Here is a 19,771-nt window from a genome sequence, read left to right on the forward strand (position 1 = left end):
TGAGGTTACCCACCACCATATTTTTTTTTGCCTATCAGCAAAATGCTTCAGACACCTTTGAGGATATCCCTGCTGGTTATTCAAGTCCACAGTACATTACCATGGTAAGCAGCTTCCCTCTTCTCTTCGTAACATGGATTTCTTTTATTCCTGTGTGTTTTTAGGGCTTCTGCTATGTCCTTACACTACCCTTGCAGGAGGTTTTCTTAAACCCAGATCAATATTGAGGGGTAAAGACCAGGTGTTCCAGGCTAAAGAGCAAAAGATTAGGGATACAGACTCTATTGATTTCAAGATTTTAGGGAGAATACGTACAACCAGAGGCTTCCCCACTGTTCACATTAAGGATTCAGCAAAGGCAGGAATGATTGAGCTCAACCAACTGGAACCATCCATTAATTTTCTCCTGAATTCAATTTCATGAAAAATAGACATTTCAAGAAAACAAGCCCATACCAGAGAATTAGTTTGTTGTTGTGGTTGTTTTCAATATTGGATCAGCGGAGATTAGTCATAGGAACATTTCAGCCATCAATTCTGGGCTTTCAGAGTTAAATCTTTCTTGCCTGACAATAAGAATTTCAGTTCAGAATTATGACATTCAAAGAGCTGCAACCATATAAGAAAGGCTTAGGTTTATTCATCAGATTATCCTCATTGAAGAACATATTATATATGTATGTATGCATATGTATATATACATGTATGTATGTGTATATGTATGCATATACATTGTATATAAAGTATATGTGTGTGCATATGTATGTAATAATCATAATCAATAAGAGGTGGTCCTGAGAAAGGGATCTCTGATTAATCCTCAGTTTACCAGAACAAATCTGTGGACAAGAATCCCAGTTAATCTTTTATATTTCACACTGTGCCCTAACTTTTATCATTTCATATGTTGATCTCAATTATTTTGGTAGGGAAAGAATGATTTTTTTTTGGTAGGGAAAGAGGAGCTTGTGGAGACAGTGATGTGTCAATGGAGTCTAATACAATTTAACTGGTTTGCTTTAGAAATCAGTTGGTAAGGAATCCAGAGGAGTTCCAGTTGCCAACCAAAATGTTAGAATGGTAAGTATCATGTGCATGGAAGATGGCACCAAAGTTCCCTCAAACATTGATGGTTTGTTGATTGATATTTTCTAGCCATGGCTGGAGAGAGAAGGGCTGGAATTAGATATATTGATACACAAAGGGTCCTGACATGATTCTGCCAGGCACTCATTAATATTAGAAAGCCCAAGGGTTGAAGCTATAATTCAACAGTGTCATTGAAAAACAGTCCTGGCCAAGAGACAGAATCTACTGCTAATTATAGAATAAAGATAGATTGCTTTTTAAATCATAATCTACTTTTTTTCTTTATTGATATTTGCTTAAAGTATCCTTATGTCTTATATTAAAGTGTCCTTCATCTTATAACACAATATTCAGGACTTTATGAGACATAATTACTGTAAATTATAGAATTGACTTAATTAGATCATGGTCTCTAGAGCAAAAAAGGAATTTGGACACCAAATATTCCAAACCACAAATTTTACAAAAAAAGAAACTGAGACCCAGAAAGCAGAAGTGACCTGGCCAAGGTCATACAAGTGAGACAGACTGAATTGAAGCCCAAGCCTCCCATAACAAGACTTTTTTCCATTATACTACGTTATCACTCACTATGGGATTTCTTTTTTCTTCATGCTGGATTCAAGGATTCTTAGAAGTTCTGAAGGCCGGTATTCAGTTTGAGGCTCCTGGGTTAGCTATTCCTGCGTTAGGCAAATCTATTGGAGGTTGAAATGGGCAAACAATTTCCAAATCCAAGTTTGATCAGTACAGATCTTGGGCCCACTTCCACAGATGTGGCTAATGTCTAGTAGAACAAAAGCCTGGAGATAGCCTTCTGCATTCTGAGGATGTCTACTTCCCTCTAACCCCTCTCCTTAGCCATAACCTTCACTCAGTTTCTGTCTTCTCCTTAGCCACCTGCAAAGCCAAGGATTCCTCCACCACCAATTCCTACCATGACACCACCTTTCTATCCCCAGGTGAGATGATTATGCTTATCCAACCTAATCCAATCTAGTCCAGTTCAGTCCAGTCTAATCTAGTCCAGTCCAGTCCAATTCCATTCATTCCAGTTTAGACCAGTCCAACCCAGTTCAGTCCAGTCCAATTCAATCCAATTGAATTCAGTCCAGTTTAATCCAGTCCAAAACAATCTAATTTGGTCCAAACCACTCCAAATCAGTAAATATTTATTAAGAGATTTATTAGGAACTATAATATGCAAGAGCAAAGAACTATGCTGGCCTGGGAATGCAGAGATGTGACAAAAATAGTTATCACCCTTCAAGGAACTTACATTGGCATGGGAGAGAAGGGATATAACATGTGTAGACAAACATATACATAGTACTCTGGCAAGAGGAAAGAGGGGTGAACTCCAACAAGAAAGCTTGGGATTCTAAGAGGTGAAGTTGAGGAGAGAATGTTAAGTGATGGATCCCAGGCATGATGCACAGCCAAGCAGAAGCAAAGAAGATGAAGTTAAACATTTGGGGAACAATGAATTGGTCAGTTTGACACAAATATGGGATAAGTGAAAGAGAGTAAGGTGTAATAACCCCAGAGAAGTAGCCTGGACCCAGATTACAAAGGCTTTTGATGGAAAGTAGAGGAGTTGGTGTGTTCATCTCTGCCTCCTGGCTTTCCCTCAAGTGCTAGCTAAAATCCCACCTTCTACAGGAAGCCTTTCCTGGTCCTTCTTAATTCTAGCTCCTTCCCTTTATTGATAGCCTCTAATTTATCCTAAAATAGTTTATTTGTAAATAATTGTTTACCTGTTGTGTCCCAATACCACCTCCAGCTCCTTGGGAGCAGGGACTGTTTTTTGTCTTTCTTTGTAACCCTCAGACCTTAGCCCTGTTCCTGGCACATAGTAGGCACTTACTGAATGTTTATTTACTGACTGGTTGTCCTAGAGACCAGAGGAAGATAGGAAATCATTCTTAAGTCCAAGGACAGCTGGTTATCCATGGAGGAAGTTGGAGAGGAGAGAAAGCAAAATTATAGCCTTTAAAAACAAACAAACAAGCATATGGCATCTTAACAATGCTACCTGAATTCAATTGGAACTGAACTGAATTGAATCTTGATATCATCTTCCACCACCTTTCTTTTTACAGGTGAGGAAGTTAAATATCAGAGACACTAATTAACTTTATCAAAGTCCCAGGGCTAGTAACTGAGGGAGCAGGATTCCAACCCAAGGCCCCTTGATTCCAAGTTTTGTGCTTTTTATACCACATCTGTGTCCTCATGTGCTCAGTACTCCATCTGGGTGGGAGTGGAATAAAGAGGTACCCCAGCCTCATGAGCTCACTCAGCAAAAATACCAAGTAAATAGACACCACTGAATTCTCTTGAGAATTTCTAGCTCCGTAGTGATAAGGAGGTTGGGAAAGCATGAAAAATTAAAGTCCAAGGTCAACCAGATGGCACATCTTAATCAATCATTTTGACCAGCCATGAAAATGTCATATGCTTAGACCATTGGCAAGAAATAACCCATTCTAACAATTTCTTTCTGTTTAGGGGTTGAAATTAGAAGTCCAAAACAGCCCTACCAGGCTAAGTTGAGAATTCTGGATGGATGTGAGACCTTCAGGACCTACAAAAGCTACACATTATTGAATTTCTAACCATTCTCCAAATGTAATGAAACAAACCAGACAAGTGGTTTTTAACACCACCACATTGTCTGAGATCCACTGTTTCAATGCACATTCTGGTAATTTCCTCTTATGAGACTGGGGAACACCTGACCAAATAGTCTCTGAGGACCAGTTTATGCTATTACATTAAAACAATAAATTAGAACTTTGGGGGTGGGGTGGGGTGGGGAAGGATAGGACATTCCCTACCTCATGGGAGAGTCAAGAAACTTCCTTTCGCCTGAATGTTATGCCTTGAATACAACTAGGCCCACACCAGCTTGAAAGGTGATAGGTGGGGCAAAGTAACTATGCCAGTTAGGTCAGTGCTGCCATGTATCAATTTATCTTCATTCTTTAGAAAACAAATATACCACTGTCTTGATTTACCTTGTTTAATTCAATGGGAGCACTAGGTAGCAGTGACACATCTCTTGGACTTGATGGCATTTGAGGTCTTTTATGACTGTGATGTTTAAAAAGTTTGAGAGAATAATTTCTGAGTAATTCGTTATTTTATTAACAATACTAACATTTTAATAAAATAGGTCAGTAGATTTTTGAAAGCCAAAGACCCTCATGGCAGTGAGCTCAAGGACTATATGACCTTGGAAAAGTGGTTGTTCCAGAGGGTGGCAATCAATAAGGAGAGACTGAACATTACAATGAGGGGATGGATCTATTCTAATGAACTTTGATTATGTCATTTACTTCTAAATTACCCCCAGCCTTGGATCAGAGTGAGTGTAAATAGCATTTTTTTTCTGTTTTGGCCAGCAACCCTGGAGGTTTTTCCCCTCCCAAATTGATTTTTTTTTGACTAGGTAAAAGAGACCATTCTTTGCCTCATTTCTTACCTAGCCTTAATCTCTGAAGGGGCATTGTCTCAGTCAAACTGAGACCTGGGGAAGAACTTAGCTTAAAAATGTCAAGGTCTCTCACTACATCTAGGGCATCTCCAGTCCTCTTGATCTATATCTTGCCATATCTATATCTATATTCTTGCCACTGGGCAGTGAAGCTAATGACTCAAATCCCTCACTTAAATCCAATTCACTTCCAAGTCATGTCATCACCTCCCATGATGTCATGGTCCTCTTCCAGAACGAAGGACAAACTACAACAACAACCACCCCCAGCCTTGGGCAATCTAAACAAAGAATCTATACCTCCTGCCCAAGCCAAAGGAGAAGACAATGGGCCAGGAGTTTCACCTTAGACTAGAAGTCTGATCTAGTTGGGTGGAGTAGCAACACCCAAAATTAGGAGAATGTTAATTCTCTCTTCCATCAGCCCTGTCCTGGAGAGATTGGACAAGGAAATAGGACAGGGAGAAAAAAGCTAGGGTCTCCCCACTTTTAATAATAGGCTTTTAATATGAGAGGGAAATAATCATTTCTCTCATGACTCTGAGGTGCTGTAACCCAATGACTTCCCTAAGATTTCTTTCCCCTAACCTAGACAAAGCTACTTCCTTCAACCAATCCTTATACAACATTTATTCCTCCATTTGGTTTGCATTTCTATGAGCATTCTTCTTTAGCCAACATAGACCTTACTCCTATAATTCATCTTAAAAGCTGGAGAGGGAAAAAGTGACTTTACTCAGAATTTTTTAAGGATCTCCTGATCTCTACTCTGATAAAGACAACCCTCATCACGTATTGACAAAGACTTCTGAGATTCTTAAACATTTGGACAGCAAGCATTTACAATGAGGGTGTTCTGGGACTATAGCTTTACCATTTCCTCCTAACCTATCATGAACACAGCATAAACTTTCCTGGAATTCATTTGCCCTACTCAAAAAAAAAGTTTTAATATCTAAATATGTCACCTATGTCACCCCTCCACAAGAAAACCATTGCTTGTAAGTGAAAGGGAAGGAGAAAAGGAAGCAGGTTCATAGACTAGACAATGCATCATTTTAATTTGACAGAATGTGTTCTTCCACACACATATTTCCCAATTTCTCCAGTTTTGGAATGTGGGTACATTAAATTCTCTCTGCTTTGAGGACAAGTTTGGTTATAATTAGTCAGTATTCAGCTTTTTATTTTTTTGTTATTTCTATTTTCATCATGTATAATATTTTCCTGGTTTAGCCTTCCTCACTGCATCAGTTTAGTTATCTTCTCATGCTTCTCTGTGGTCTTCATATTAATTTCATTGTTTCTTATGACTTGGTAATGTTCCATTAGATTGGTGTGCCAGAATCTGTTTAGCCATGCCCCAGGCAATGATCCTGTACTTTGCTTCTAGCTATTTGCCAATAGAAAAAAAGTTCTGCTATGAATATTTTTTGTGAATGACACCTTTCTTTCCATTCTTGCCATCCCTGGGGGTATATACCTAACAGTGGGAGCTCTGAGTCATTTTAGTTATTTTTTGTCATAATTTCTAATTTCTTACTGGAATAATAGAACAATTTTACAATTCTACCAATGATGTACTAGTTTGCTCATCTGTTCATCATCCCTCCAATATTGACTCTTTTCATCTTTTGCTATTGTTGCCAATTTGCACAGCATAAGATGAAACTTCAGAACTGTTTTGATTTGAATTTATGTGACCAATAGTCATTTGCAGCAATCTTTCACATAGAGTTGTTAATAGTTTATTATTCCTCTTTCAAAGAGTATTTGTCTATGTCATTTGGCCACTACCCATTTCCCTGATTCCTTGAAGAAGTTACATACATACATACATGCATACATGCATACAGACATACACACAGAGACAGACATAAATACATGGGCAACTAGGTAGTGTAGTGGATAGAGTTCTGAGTCTGGAGTCAGAAAGACTCATCTTTCTTAATTAAAATCTGACTTCAAACAGTTACTAGCTGTGTGACCCTGGGCAAGTCACTTAACTCTATTTGCCTCAGTTTCTTCATCTGTAAAATGACCTAGAGAAGGAAATGGCAAGCCACTATCTCACTACTCTTCTGCCCCCCTTTTGAATCTGTTTGTTTAAAGAATATCATTACTTTCTGTAAATATCTAAATTTCATTGCTATTTGTAAACATGTAGTAAAAGGAAATACGCATGGAACACAGGGCAAATAGAACCAATTCAATTAGACAGAGGTTGAAAATGAATAAAGGCAGATTCTTTTCTTTTGTTCATCAACTTACTTTTTTTCATCAACTTACTTTTTTTTTGAGGGCGGAGAAGGAAAAAAAATGAGGCTAAGTGACTTTCCCAGGGTCACACAGCTAGTAAGTATCTGAAGTCAGATTTGAACTCAGAGCCTTCTGACTCCAGGGCCAATGCTCTGTCCACTGTGCCACCTAGCTGCCCCTCAACTTACTTCTGAATCCTTCAGAGGGTACATCTGATTTGATAGTGCCTTGAACACAATAGGCACTTAGAACTGGTTGAATGGGAGACTGAGTTCATATTAGGTGTTCAATAAATATTTCATTGATTGAAAGATGTGATGACTTAACGATTATATAATTGTACTGAATCCCAAAGACAAGGCACTGACCATGCTATGTACAGAAATTCATGAAAAGGAGGCAGAAGACCTTCTCATGGGAGAATCACAGGGCCCTACCTCAGCAAGTATTGTCTCATATAGAGGCATGAGACAAGTACCTGGTTAGCCATTGAAAGGCCTCACTGGATTGACCACATTGTCTCCCAGACAGCAGACATTCATGAAGAAGGGCTAACTCCAAGTTTTAGATAATCATCCAAGGATTATAAAATCAATGATCCAGAGCTAGAATGAACCTTGAGGTCATTCAGTCCAGCTCCTTCATTTTACAGCAGATTGAGACCCAGGAAGAGCAAATGATTTACCTAAGGTCACAAAGGCAATAAACATCAGAGGCAGAATTCAAACCACAGTCCTGTGACTTCAAGGTCTAGGCTTATTCCAATATAACGTCCTGTCCATCTAAAGGGGCAATGGGGAGGAATGAACATTTATGTAGCACTTCCTATGTGCCAGGCACTGTGCTAAGCACTTTACAAATACCATCTCATTTAATCTTCACAACCCTGGAAGATAGGTACTGTGATTACTCCCATTTTACAGTTGAGGAAACTAAGGCAAACATAGATTAAGTGACTTGCCCAGGGTCACACAAGTAGTTAGTGTCTGAGGTTAGTAAGGTCTGACACTAAGCCCACTGTCCACTGTACTACTAGCTTCTCAAAACTAGATTTTCCTTTACTTCCATCATTAGAACACTTAGGCATTGGAGAATCTACTGAAGTTTCCTGAGCATGAGTGACATCAATAAGACAATGTTTTAGGAAGATGAACCTGGCAGTAGGTGCAGGGAGGGAAAAGAAACTAGTAGCGAGGAGGCAGTTGAAATAATTTATAGTAATGACAGTGTGTAACAGTGTGTGAAGGAAGTGTGAAAGGAAACAAAAACACTTTGGGTAATAATCAATTTAGTTTGATTCAATTTAAACTAATGTAATTCAACTCAATGCATGGATAAAAAGCCTACTATGTTCCAGGAACTGTCCAAGGTCCTAGGGATTCAAAGACACACTGGTAGAAACCCTCAGTGAATTCCCCAATGCTTACAGAATAAAATCAAAGAGCCAGGGCACTGGAGAAAGATGAATGGATATAGAGCCAGAACAAGCAGGTATGACTCTTTCCTCTGTCATCTACTTCCTGTGTGACCTTAGCCTCAATTTTCTTATCTGTAAAATAAACAGATGGGGCAACATGGCCCTGACCCTATGATCTCTGAACCTTAGCCTAGCCCTCCATGATTTCATCTTAGCCTTAGTTTTCCAACTTAAGCTTCCTACTCTCATTAAACTGCTCTACTCAGCAAACCTCAAACAAAATAACAGAATCAAAAACAAGACAAAACAAATAAGTTAAAAGGAAAAAAAAAACCTCTTTTTTCTCTTCAAACCTTTGCCAACTCCATTATACTTTAGTCACTTGCTGACATGCCCAATTCTTTATGAACCCATTTGAGGTTTTCTTGGCAAAGACACTAGAGTGATTTGCCATTTTTTTCTCTAGCTCATTTTATGGATAAGGAAACTGAGGCAAACAGGGTGAATCGATTTGCCTAGGGTCACACAGCTAGTGAATGTGTGAGGTCAGATTTAAACTCAAGAAGAGATGAGCCTGACTCCAGTCCTGTTGCTCTCTGGAATATCATGCCACCCAGGTATCCCTATGAGCTCATCAGGAGCAGCGATTATTTTTGCCACCCTATGCACTATGGTGCCACGTAGCTGCCTGTAACTCCATTAACATCATTATACCCATCACTAACCCCACCAGATTGATAGAAAAAACACAGCTCAAAAGATGAGTGCAAAAACATTGTCCCACAGGGACTGAATGAAAGCCCATCTTTGACAAAAGAGCATCAATAAAAGCTGATGTGGCTAGAGGAGTCATTAGATCATAGGTTTAAAGATAAAAGGGCTGTCAGAGTCTATCTAACCCCTGCATCTTACAGTTGAAGAAACTGAGGCTCAAGAAATTTACCTTTCTTCCACAAAGTCACCTTGGTAGGAAGTTTCAGAGGCATAATTTGGACCCAAGTCTTTGGATTCTAAATCCACCATTTCCCTTCATTTTTAAGTCTTAGATAATGGCCTGGAGGTGCCAAGAGACTAAGACTTGTCCAGGGTCATGCAGCCAGGAGGTGTTGGAGGCCAGCCTTGTGTCCAGGTCTGCCTGACTCTGCTGCAGGTATTTCTCTCCCCTGGGCCACACTGTCTTTCCTGTTTATTTAATTGAGTAGATTAAATAATGCAATGGTGGTGGTGGCGATGTGGAGTGGAGAGGCATCAATATTGACTGAGCAGCCCATGGAAAGCCAAGTGTTTCTGATTCTAAACCCCGGGTACACTAGGTCTGACTTTATCTCTCAATACAAGAGAAATGCTGATGCCCATCAACCTCCTGGAGCTCCTTGGAGGAAAGATAGAATCGTAATGAAGGCTACCAGTCAGTGGCAAAAGCAGCAATAAAGCCATACTCTGGATCTTTGTTTATATAAGTCTATATTGCAGGTCCTCTCCCCATGTGTCTAGAAGAGAAAACTGGCCCCTATGAAATACCCTCTACTAGTCTCTGGTATTAGGTAAAGCTGACATCTACTGTTCTCAGGTCTCAAATATAGTATCTCCTAAAGTCAAAGGACCATAAATTTAGAAATGGGTGATCAATAACCCCTCAATTTACTGAGGAATGAACTAGAGAAGGCACTTGGCCAAGGTCACGCTACGTGTGGTTTTGAATCCAAGTCTTGGTGATTCTCAGTCCAGGACTCTGTCCACTAGAGGGAAATTGCCACTCAGGTTCAAATGAACTAAGCTAGGAAAAATCACAGGGTCCTAGCCCTAGGGCAGGAAGGGAAGGGTTTTGCAGACAAAAGCCATAGAGGAATTTTCATTGTTATTACTGTCACTGGAGACACAAAAAAGACCCCTGACCACAAACTGTGCCCATGGCAATGGGTATGGAAGACACCATCAATTTGGAGTTGGGCTGGTGAATACAGCCAGTAGGGCACAGACACAGAGAGTGACGTAGTGAGGGGAAAAAAAGAAGAACTGGTTCTGCTGATAGAGGACCTGAGTTCACCCCTATGTCTGATGGTTACTGCTAGTTCCTTAACCTCCTGGGGCCTCAGTTTCCTCAACTATGAAATATACTCCAGAGTATCTTAAAATCTCTTCTGAATTTAGATCTCTGTTCTTTTCAGCCTCAGGACACTGGTTCCTGGGGTTGGCTATCCCATGCCTCATCATAAGGCTGCCCTTGCATCAGTGCCCCCCCCTTCCTTCCCACCCCACCCCCAAGAAGCCAACAACTTACCAGCTATCCAGTTTGACAAATTCTTCTTGACAACTGCATACTCACTTCACTTGTTTTTTTTCATATTTGGAATTAAAAAAACTTAAGTACTCAGGGATTGGGAATGAGTGGGATCACTTGCAAAATGAATACAGGTGCTGTGGTGGGGAGGGGAGGTTCTGAAGGAGGGCTGGGAACCTCCATCCTAACCCTTTCCCAAGTCCTCAAAACATAAGAATAATGTGTTAGTTTTGCTATAGTGCTTTAAGATTTGTCAAGTATTTTATAAATATTATTTCATTTAATCTTCACAATAATCCTGGGAAGTTGTCATAATAAATTATAATAAAAATTATCTCTTTTACAGATGAGAAAACTGAGACAAACAGAAGTTAAGTGACTTGTTCAGAGTCACATGGCTAGTAAGTGTCTGAGGCCAGATTTGAATGTAAGTTTTCCTGACTCTAGGTCTATATCCTAGCTACCTCTATGTTAAATCTAGAAAAGACTAGAAATGATCTAATTCAACTCATCAAAGTAGGAAGGTATAGTGGAAGTAGTCTTGGACTTAAAGTCAGGAAGATCTGTTTTCAAATACTGCCTCAGATATTGAACTGACTATATAATCCTGGGAAAGTCATGGAATGTTTCTCAGCCTCAGTTTTGAGATCTGTAAAATGGGATAATAGCACCTACCCCACAGGGTTGCTGTCAGGTACAAATGATAAGATATGGAAATCCTTTTCAAACCTTAAAGCACCAGGTATATGTTATTGTTATTATTGTTATTATGCATGATTGCTACTTAATCTCCTTAGTCTGCATTTTTCCTCTTCACTAAAATGAGATGCTTGTACTAGAGTCTTGGTGTGAAGTTCAAAGTACTGAGGTCTGAGATGTCCTTTTCATCTCTAAACCTGTGATCTTTAATTTTATGAAGGAGAAAACTGACTGAGGCCACAGAGAAAAGGGACCTTCCCAAGGTCATGGTGAAGGTTCACTTAAGTCTTCCTGTCCTTGAGGCTCAATGGTGATGGAATCCCATGGAAAGCAGACCTTATAGATGCATATGACATAGGAGCTGGGAGGCACTTCAGAGACCACCTTGTCTAACCCCTTCACTTTATTCAGAAGCAAACAGAGGCCAAGAGTTAGTGTCAGGGTTCAAGCCCAAGTCTAATGACTCAGTCCTGAACCTCCAAAGGGTTGAAATAGACCCTTCTACAGGAGCATCAGCTCTTCTGGGCCAGGGGCCTCATTCTTAGGATTCATGATGAGCAGATAATGAGGGCCTTCCAGCTGGACCCCACACTCTAGATCAACCAGCCTCACCTCCTCCATAAAATTGGAAAAGCCAGGATGGACACAGAGAAAAAATAAAGGACCCCATGGCTTAGCACTGAAAAGTTTGCTCACTCTACTGTTACCCTGCCTGAAGTTCTCCTCCCTTTCATCCAGGTAGGAGTGCCAAGAATCCCTAGGCCTGGGAAGTATTTTTCTGCTACCTGGGTCTGTCAGCCAGGGCCCAGGGCCTGAGAGCCCCTTCTTACCCTATAAGGAAGCCCATTGTACTTTCATCCTGGTCCTCCCACCCACACTCTGGGGTCCTCCCTAGTCATAAGGAAGTTTGGTTCTCTCTCCCCACTCTGGATTTATCTCTTCTAAAGAGTCTTCAGAAGCAAAATAGGAATGGGTTGCCAGGCAGGTGTGTGAGAGTGAAATATGCTCAAAAATGGTTCATGAGGACTCATATTGGTATTAGGAGATGGCTTTAATATGTCAGGCTTCCTTCCCTGACCTTTGACCAGTCTGGAAATCAGTTACTGAGTGGTTAGATTTTGGCCCTTCCCTCCCCCAAAGTGAAACTCCTTCCCCAGCTGGAGTAGGGGACCTCACCCCCATCCCCTCCTACCACCCAAACTCCATCTTTGTACCAGGCTTTTCTCTACTCTTCTTCCTCACAAGGAAACTGGTCAGATACCCTTTTATTTTCTTGCCTTGTGGCAAATTTATCAATTTATAGATGTCAATCCAACAATAGAATAAACATTTATTAATCATTTATTATGCTCCAAGTATGGTGCTAGGCTTTGGGTATACAATGATAAAATTGAAATTCACTGTACTTGAGGGTCTTAAATTTTATTATGAAAAAAACAACACATAAACATATAATCCCCCCCTTGGTGCAAAGCCCCAATTGCCACAACCTGGTTATGGCTTTGCTCCCCTTGACTACTTGCTCTTCCTCCCACATCACATTCCATGTCTTTGTCTTCTCACTGGCTGTCCCCCATGCCTCGAATGAGCTCTCTTCCCATCTCCACCTCTCAGTTTCACTGCCTTCCTTCCAAAGTCGGCTGAAACCCAACCTTCTCCAGAGGGCCTTTGATGCTGGCCCTCAGATGCTAATGCTTGCTCCTCTAAACATGTCTTCCATCTATTCTCAATACATCTTGTTGTTGTTGTTCAGTCATTTTCAGCTGTGTCTGAATCTTTGTGACCCTGTGTGAGGTTTTCTTGGCATGATACTGGAGTGGTTTGCCATTTCCTTCTCTGGTTCATGTTACAGATGAGGAAACTGAGGCAAAAAAATTAAGTGACTTGCCCAGGGTCACACAGCTAGTGTCTGAGGCTGGATTTGAACTCAAGAAGATGAGTCTTCCTGGCCCCAATCCTTGCACTCTGTGCACTATGGCACCACCTAGTGCTCCATATATCTTATAGCTATAATTATTTAAATTCTATCTTTTCCATTCTAATGCATACTCCAACAAAGGGGCAGAGACTATTCTCAGCTTTCTTTCATTCCCTAACACTTCAATAGATGCCTGAAAAAAAATATATACTTAATAAATATTTACTTACTGATTGTTACTATTATTATTTTTGTTACCATAATATTTTGTTTTTCATACAGCTATTCTGCCCTAGCATCCTGGCCATTCAAAACTGGAAGCATTATTGAGACCGCTGAGCCCAATCACCTCTTGTTACAAAATGCAGTCCCAGAGAGAAGTGATTTGCCAAAGGTCACATTCCAAGTCCATGACAGCATTAGGCCTAAAATCCAGGCCCCCTGGCTCCTAGTCCTAGCCATGATCTGTTATTCCATGGAAAGAAATAGTGGGGTATAGTAATGAATGTTCTGATTTACAGCTAGAGGATATGGGTTGAAATCTTGACTCTGCCACATCTTCATCTGTGTGACCTTAGGCAAGTCACTTAACTTCTCTCTCTGGGTCTGTTTTTTTTTTTAAATCTATAAAATGAAAGGGTTCATTTAATCAGATAACCTGAAGTGTGTGGTAGTTTTGGGGGAGGGAGGTCTGTGAACTTGGAGGGAAAAAAACGCATCCTTATTTCCACTGACTTTTGGATTTCTTTGTAATCCTATGTATTGCTATTTCATTGTTTAGAAACACTCTTCTGAGAAAGAAGTCATAGGCTCTGCCAGATTATCTATGGTATTCATGATACAAAAAAGGTTAAGAACCTCCACATAGACTCTGAGCTCTCTCCTAGGTTCCAATTTCCTGGACTTATATGCCAACTCATATATTAGCAGTATGACCGGGGGCAAGTCACTAAACATCCCTGGGCCTCAGTTTTCTCATCTGAGAAATTAGGGGGTTGGAATTCATGACTTCTGATTTCCCTTCCATCTTGAAATAGCTGCTCCTAAAATAAAAAAAAGGGGGTCAGCTAGGTGATGCAGTGGATAAAGTGCCAGGCCTGGAGTCAGGAGAACCTGGGTTCAAAAATAGCCTCAGATATGTACTACCAGTATGACCCTGGGCAAGTCACTTAACCCTATTTGCCTCAGTTTCCTCATCTGTAAAATGAACTGGAGAAGGAAATGGCAAACCACTTTACTATCTCTGTCAAGAAAACCCCAAATGGGGTGACAGAGAGTTGTACATGACTTCAGTCAACTGAATAACAACAAAATAATGAAAAAAAAAGTATTTACTGAAAAGACAAAACACTCTATGTAGCCTGACAGTTAATCATGTGAGGAAGACAAGTTTCTTAATTTTAAAGGTTGAAGAACAGGTGAGACTCCGTGGCAAAGATTGTTGTTAGCTTGGTGAGTGGGTGCCGTATTCTTAGGCCCAGCATCTAAACTCTCACTGTAGTAAGTCTCATGGCCACTAGATGGCAGGCCATCTAACCAAATCTACCAGGAGCTCTCCATTGACCAACCACCAGGCTGGGCCCGCTTTTGATTTCTCTACAGGGGCTTCTTGACCCTGGTTTCCAGGGGGCTTCATTAGATGACAATTCATCGTCCTCGGGACCTTAAGACTTCTGACAAGCTTTGGATACCGTTGCCATGACTACACTAATCTCTCTCTTCCCCATAGGCACACAGGGTCATCAGACCCAGCAGCCTAATGTCTTCCTACCCAGACAGCATCTCCCCTCCTTCCCCACCCCAGACATCTCTTGCCTGCTTTCCCCAGACAAGCAGGCACCAGCTCCCTGATCGATAATATCAGGGCCAAGCAGGGCTGACATCCGTTGTGATGTATCCAGGCTAAACTGGGAGGTGGGGGCAGGGGGATAGCATGTCGAGAAATCTCATCTGTTTTTAACTCTTGAAGCTGATAGGGTTACAGGAGAGATATTAAAGGTCATCGAGTCCATGTAAGTCTTCATTATACAAAAGAGGAAACTGAGGCGCAGATGCACTAAGTTGCTTGTTCAAGGTCACAGAATGAGTGCCTGTGTGGCAGAACCCAGATCCAGCTGACTTTCTATCAAACATTCTACCCCAAGTGTCCTCTTTTTACCTCCCTCAGTACCAAAGGGTTCCCAAACATCTTTGGCTGACCCACATTTTATTTTATTTTTTTTTCCAGACCAACCAATTAACAGATGCTTTCACCCACAGAACAACCATCAGAAATCCAAAGCTGCTTCCCTTGTCCCAAGAGCACCCTCATGGATAATAGATGTGAAGAGAGGACAGAGACATTTGTCACTCCAATGACCTGGAGGTCCTCTGTCCATAGCAATCAGCCACTCCTCACCCAGTGGTGAGGGGGGCATTGATTTGATTCCTCGTCTTTTATTGGAAGTTTCCTGGTGCCTCATTTACCAAGAGCTTCTCATCTCACTCCCAGCTCTTAGGAAACCCAAGAGCAGTTGTCTATAGAAGAAATGGGAGCTGTCACAGCCTGCAGATAACTAACAACTCTCCCCAGGAAAGTGGTCTAAATGACAAGGGCCTGAAATGGATATTGATTGATATGAAAGAGGGTGGGAAGGGAGATGTGTACTTTAAGTTCTCTGAAGTCTTTTAGGGGAAGCAAGAGTCCTAGAGGTCTGGATAGGAAAGAGTTACCTGAACCAACCAGAGGAATTGCCCTCCTCTGGCAACAAACTTTCTAAAAGGAACAAGACAAGCTTTAATAAGTGAATCCAAATCTCTGTGTTTTGCTCGAGCATGTGTAAGGGCTTTCTTGCATAAATATCAATGCTGCAGATGGGAAATGGCACATAAATGAGATCCCCAAAGATGAGGGAATGCACCGAGACAGTCTGTTTCTCACTTCAACTACCAAGCAACATGGCATCATGAAATGTGGAGCTACAAGGGCCCTCAGATATTTTAGGATCATGGGATCCAAGGTTTGGAGCTTGAAGAGAAATCCAAGACTCTGTAATCTAATCCCATCTTATCAAACCCCATCATTAGACAGATCAACAGAATCACAATATCCCATCTATTCATCCCACAAGCACTTACTAAGGGCCTCCAGAAAGGCACTGGACATGCTAAAATTAAAAAGAAAAAGACAGTGCCTGCTCTCAAGAAGCTGACATACTGGAAAGAAAACTGTGGGCACAGATAATGAAAGGCAAAATCTCATACAAAATAGGTACAAAATGATTTTGTGGGGTTGGGGGAATCATCAATATCTGGACCAATTTCAGACCCGTTAATGGCCATTTACTCCCACTCATTCTTGAACTAGTATCCACTCCAATAAGATGATTTTAGAGGAGAAAGTGAGCCTGGTGACTTTGCACAGCCCTCCCTCACTTAAAACCAATTCACTTGCAACTCATGGCATCATCTTCCAGATGTCATGGTCCTCTTCGAGAAAGAAGGACAAACCACACACACAACTCTGACAAGAGGTCATCTAGCCTTACGAGCTGCCCATTCCCTACTGAGGCACTTCTACTTGCTGTCCAGTGGGAGTGAAGAAGGCCTTGAACTTGGAGGACTAGATCTAGAGTCAGAAAGACCTGAGTTTGAATCCCACCCCACATCTTTATTAGCTGTGTGACCCCAGGCAAGTCAATTAACCAATCTGTCCATTTGCAAAAGGGGGATAATAATGTCTATTTCCCAGAGTTGTTGTGAATATCAAATGAGATAATATGTAGAAAGGGCTTAGCATAGGGCCTGGACATAGCTGCTGCTGTTTGTCCCTTGTTTTCCAAAGAGGACCAGTGACATCACAAGGTGATGTCTTGACTTCTGCAAGAATTGGATTTAAGTGAGGCACAGTTGCACTAAGTCCTCAGCTTCATTTTCTTTTCCAGAGTTAATAAAGTCTAGTGGCAAGACAAAAGTCAGGACAGCTGGTGATGGCCTGGGATATAGTGGATGACTCTAGTGTCTTTGATGTCCGACCAAACTCTAAGCACACTAAGCAGCTTTCATAACCATCAGAACAAATTGTTCTCATCTACCCATTCCTCACATGCTTGGGGTAGAAACTCCGCTAACTCACGGACAGGTTTGAGGCCTGTTGGTTGCCCTCAAACTGGTTTAGCCCATCTGCCAAGATGGTTTACTGGGGTGTAGCCTCTGTGCATGGGACAGCTTCTTAAAGGCGCCTGTAAGAGTTGGGTGAACCAGGTGGATACCAAAGGTGGATGAGCAGCCTGAAAAGGGCTCAAGGGGCTCTCACACCACAGGAGCTGGTCCTGCTGAACACCTTATAGGTCCAATACACCTGGAAAATCATAGGTGCATAATAAATGCTTGTTCCCTTCCCCTCCCTTTCATGACCCTGGGCAAATCAGCTTTCTGGCCCTAATATGTAAAATGAGAACCATAATAGCACCTAATTTCCAGAGAGGTGTTGTGAGGATCAAATAAGATACTACGTATAAAGAGCTTATCACAGTGTATGGAACTTAGTAGGCACTTAATACATGCTTATTCCCTCCCCCCCCATGATCCTGGACTAATCACTGTAATCTGTCAAATGGGAATAATAACAGCACTTACCTCCCAGAAATATTGTGAAGATTGAATGAGATAGTACGTGAATGTACTTTGCAAACCTTAAAGCATTATTTAAATGTCATCTATTTATTATTATTAGTTTCGTTATTTCACATGACAGCTCTTGAAGACAGCTGTTATGACCCAGTTCCTCCCTTCACACTCCAGAATAAACAGTCCCTGATGAGGAAACAGGAGCAGAATGGCCAAGGATCTAGCCCAAGGTCACACAGAACTAGTAAGGAGCAGAGTCATTATTCAAACCCAGGTCCTCACACTCCAGAGCCCAGGCATTGAGCCATCACCCAGATGAAAAGCCGACTTCCCACCAATGATCACAATCCTCTGGTCCACTAGTGATGTTTGGAGGAGTTACAATAACATATACTACTTACTACCTATGTGACCTTGGGCAAGTCACTTGACCTGTGTGGGCCTTGCTGGATGATATCTAAGATCCCTCCCGCTTCTCAATTTATGACACAATGATGCCATAGAAATAGGAGTCTTACCGTACAGAGATCAATTTATTGCAAGAATCCAGATCATGATGTGGTATCCTCCAATGCTTCCTGGGTCCATGGAATCTTAGATTTGAAAGAGACTTCAGAAGCTTCCTAGTCTAACCCTCTCATTTTACAGATGAGGAAAATAAAGTCAATATTGGTCAACTGACTTGTCCAAAGTCCCAGAGTTAGTAAAGATCAGATGGCGGATTTGGACCAAGATCATCTGAGTACAGAGCCAGGCTTCTTCCTACTGGGGCATGCTGCCTCTCTTTAGGGACAAGCTTGGTCATTAGAATCACACAGCTTTCAGTTCAGGGTTTTTGACATTCCCAAGAGTATTGTGGTAGTCACTGTGCATATTATCTCTCTATGGCTGATTGTTTCCCTCTACATCTGTTTAAACAGGTCCCTCCCATGCCTCTCTGAATTCTTCAGAGCCATGCTTTCTTCTCACACAATAATATTCCAGTAATTTATGTGTCATAATTTCTTTAACTATTCCTTAATAATTGGTGATCTCCTTAGTTTCCATTCTTTGCTACTGTAAATAGTAATAATAACTGCTCTGCATATTTTGCTTTGCATGGGGCTTTGCTTTCTGTTTTTGACCCCCTTGGAATAACATACCTAACAGTATTTCCCCCAGTTTCTGAACTAAAATGTTGAGAACAGAGATAAAGAAGAAATTTAAAAACCTAAATCACCACCATTACATCTGCAGTAGGCCAGAGACAGAAATCTTATGACTCCCTGGGAGAAAACAAGGTTTTCTGACACTTCTGGTATTTACAATCCTTCACAGCCTATACCTAAAGGACTCTGTTGCTTCTCATTACCAACATAAGCTCATGATGTAAAAGTTCCAACTAAGGAGAAAGGCAGCCTCAGCTACCGAAGCGATAGGCTGGGATTCATGGAACCTGGATTTTTGTCTCAATTTCAAAGCCTTAAGTGGCATTGGAAGACCGCTTCATTCCCCTCGCCTTCCCGTTGGAAGGTGCCAAAGATGAAGCCGATCGCATTTGCTGAAATCTCGCTGTCGTCTCGGAAAATGGCATTTAAAAAGTACATGGATATTATTGCTGGCAACAGGATTGGGAGAGCTGAGAAGCAAAGGGGCGGGGGGGGGGAGATAAATAATCTTCTAAGTACAGCAATGAGCAAATTGGATGACTGGAGAATGAGACCGCACCGACGCCGTTTAGATGAGAAGTAAATCAATCCCGTGTGCTTTGGTTAATGCTGGCCTGGTGATTTAGCACCCGCCGGAGCTAAAAGCATCAAGGGCCGGACATTGCGTGATTCACCATTCCGCCTGCGGAAATGAATTATGGTCTGGGTGCATAAGGGAGGGCGAGCAGCTCATGGGCTCCTCTTGGCCCTGTCAGCTGAGAAAGCAGCCCAGAGACTCGAAGAATCCAGAGAGGGCACATGTGAAAATGGGGCCGAGCCCTCATTACCCACATCTGAAAACTACAGAAATCTG

At 41.4% G+C, this 19,771-nt stretch overlaps 1 protein-coding gene across 1 annotated transcript in view; it reads left to right on the plus strand.

Annotated features, from left to right (window-relative positions):
- The window catches only part of ADAM7 (ADAM metallopeptidase domain 7), a 68,501-nt gene extending 49,000 nt beyond the window's left edge, over positions 1-19,501 (plus strand). The window contains exon 20 of the mRNA XM_027839965.1: positions 19,283-19,501. Within this exon, the coding sequence (XP_027695766.1) occupies positions 19,283-19,501 (219 nt within the window). The remainder of the gene's footprint in view (positions 1-19,282) is intronic.
- Positions 19,502-19,771: the final 270 nt, after the last annotated feature.

This window comes from Vombatus ursinus, unplaced genomic scaffold (genome assembly GCF_900497805.2).
Source record: "Vombatus ursinus unplaced genomic scaffold, bare-nosed wombat genome assembly UNPS02014837.1, whole genome shotgun sequence".
NCBI lineage: Eukaryota > Metazoa > Chordata > Mammalia > Diprotodontia > Vombatidae > Vombatus > Vombatus ursinus.